This window comes from Frankliniella occidentalis, unplaced genomic scaffold (assembly GCF_000697945.3).
Source record: "Frankliniella occidentalis isolate FOCC.00 unplaced genomic scaffold, Focc_3.1 Scaffold358, whole genome shotgun sequence".
Classification (NCBI taxonomy): Eukaryota; Metazoa; Arthropoda; class Insecta; order Thysanoptera; family Thripidae; genus Frankliniella; species Frankliniella occidentalis.
In genome coordinates, this window is record NW_026267481.1 from 33,779 (window position 1) to 35,066 (window position 1,288).

Sequence of the window (1,288 nt, forward strand, 5' to 3'; positions counted from 1 at the left end):
ACTGGAGAAAAGCCATTTGATTGCAGTTTGTGCTACAAATCGTTTGCTATAAGTGGTGATTTGAAGACTCATCTACGAACTCATACTGGAGAAAAGCCATTTGATTGCAGTTTGTGCTACAAATCGTTTGCTATAAGTGGTGATTTGAAGACTCATCTACGAACCCACACTGGGGAAAAGCCATTTGAGTGCAGCGTCTGTCGCAAAACTTTTTGTCGATCAAGTAATCTGAGGGCTCATCTACGTACCCATACTGGGAAGTAATCCTTTATAGTGAACCGTGTGCCGCAGAACTTTTTCTTAAGGGTTATCTAGTTACTCTGCAAATCCAACAGTAGGACTGTTCTACTGTTGGATTTGCAGAGTAGCTGAAGGGAGGGCCATTTGAGAACACCGTTTGTCGCCAATCATTTTCCTAACGTGGTGCTTTGACGACTCAACCCACTTCTTTATCAATTTGCCAGTATCTCCTTAATCCTGACTCAACTGCCAACCTCTTATTTTAAGCCAGAAAACGATTGTAATTCGCTTTGTAATGTACGGAGATTACTCATATTCCCAGAGTCCTGGTTTTATCTAAAGGTGTAGTACCCTAGTTAACAAGAGTTGTATCAAACAATATTTTGATGTCCATGAAATCAGTGGTGTATTATTTTTCATACCCTCTTTTGGTTTTCTGGCAACAATGGAAAGTAGTTGAACTTCTGCGTGCAGTTGGACCCACAGAGAAAGTAGACGACTAATAGACATCTTTTAGAAATCCATGTATAGATGAAAGATCATCTAATAGATGTCTAGCAAAGACATCTATTAGATGATCTAAGTGCACACTTTCGTTCCCAGATTTAGACGTCTACACAAAGACATGTGTAGACGGCAATTTTTTTAACGTTAAAATAATTCCGGTTTCTCATCCCCCTTTTTCCCTCTTTCTTGCTCTTTATAGTTTCCCTTCTACCGCATATCGATTTCTCTACTCGAATGTGAATTCTTACCTTACCTTTACCTGGACTCGAACCTGTGACCTGCGCTTTGGAATCCCAGTGCCTTATCCACTAGACCACGGGACGCTCGTTGGGAGGAGAGCGCTGGATGCGGATGTCTCTCTCGTGAGATTCCTAGCGGCTTTCTAGAGGTGTGAGAATCGCTTGGGGCTTTATCATATGAAGCCGTGAGTTCTTGACACTAATTTTGTCTTCAACATGTTTCGATGCAGAGCCAAGCGAACTAACTGTTGTCCAAATTTTCAAAATATCCCGTTCACCCATGGCATTGAACGGCACGTAGA

The 1,288-nt window shown here is 41.7% G+C and overlaps 1 protein-coding gene across 1 annotated transcript in view; it reads left to right on the forward strand.

The window, feature by feature from the left end:
* LOC113215054 (zinc finger protein 436-like) overlaps window positions 1-630 on the forward strand; it is a 31,788-nt gene extending 31,158 nt beyond the window's left edge. The window contains exon 4 of the mRNA XM_052274227.1: window positions 1-630. Within this exon, the coding sequence (XP_052130187.1) occupies window positions 1-264 (264 nt within the window). The 3' untranslated portion in view covers window positions 265-630.
* The last annotated feature ends 658 nt before the right edge of the window (window positions 631-1,288 follow it).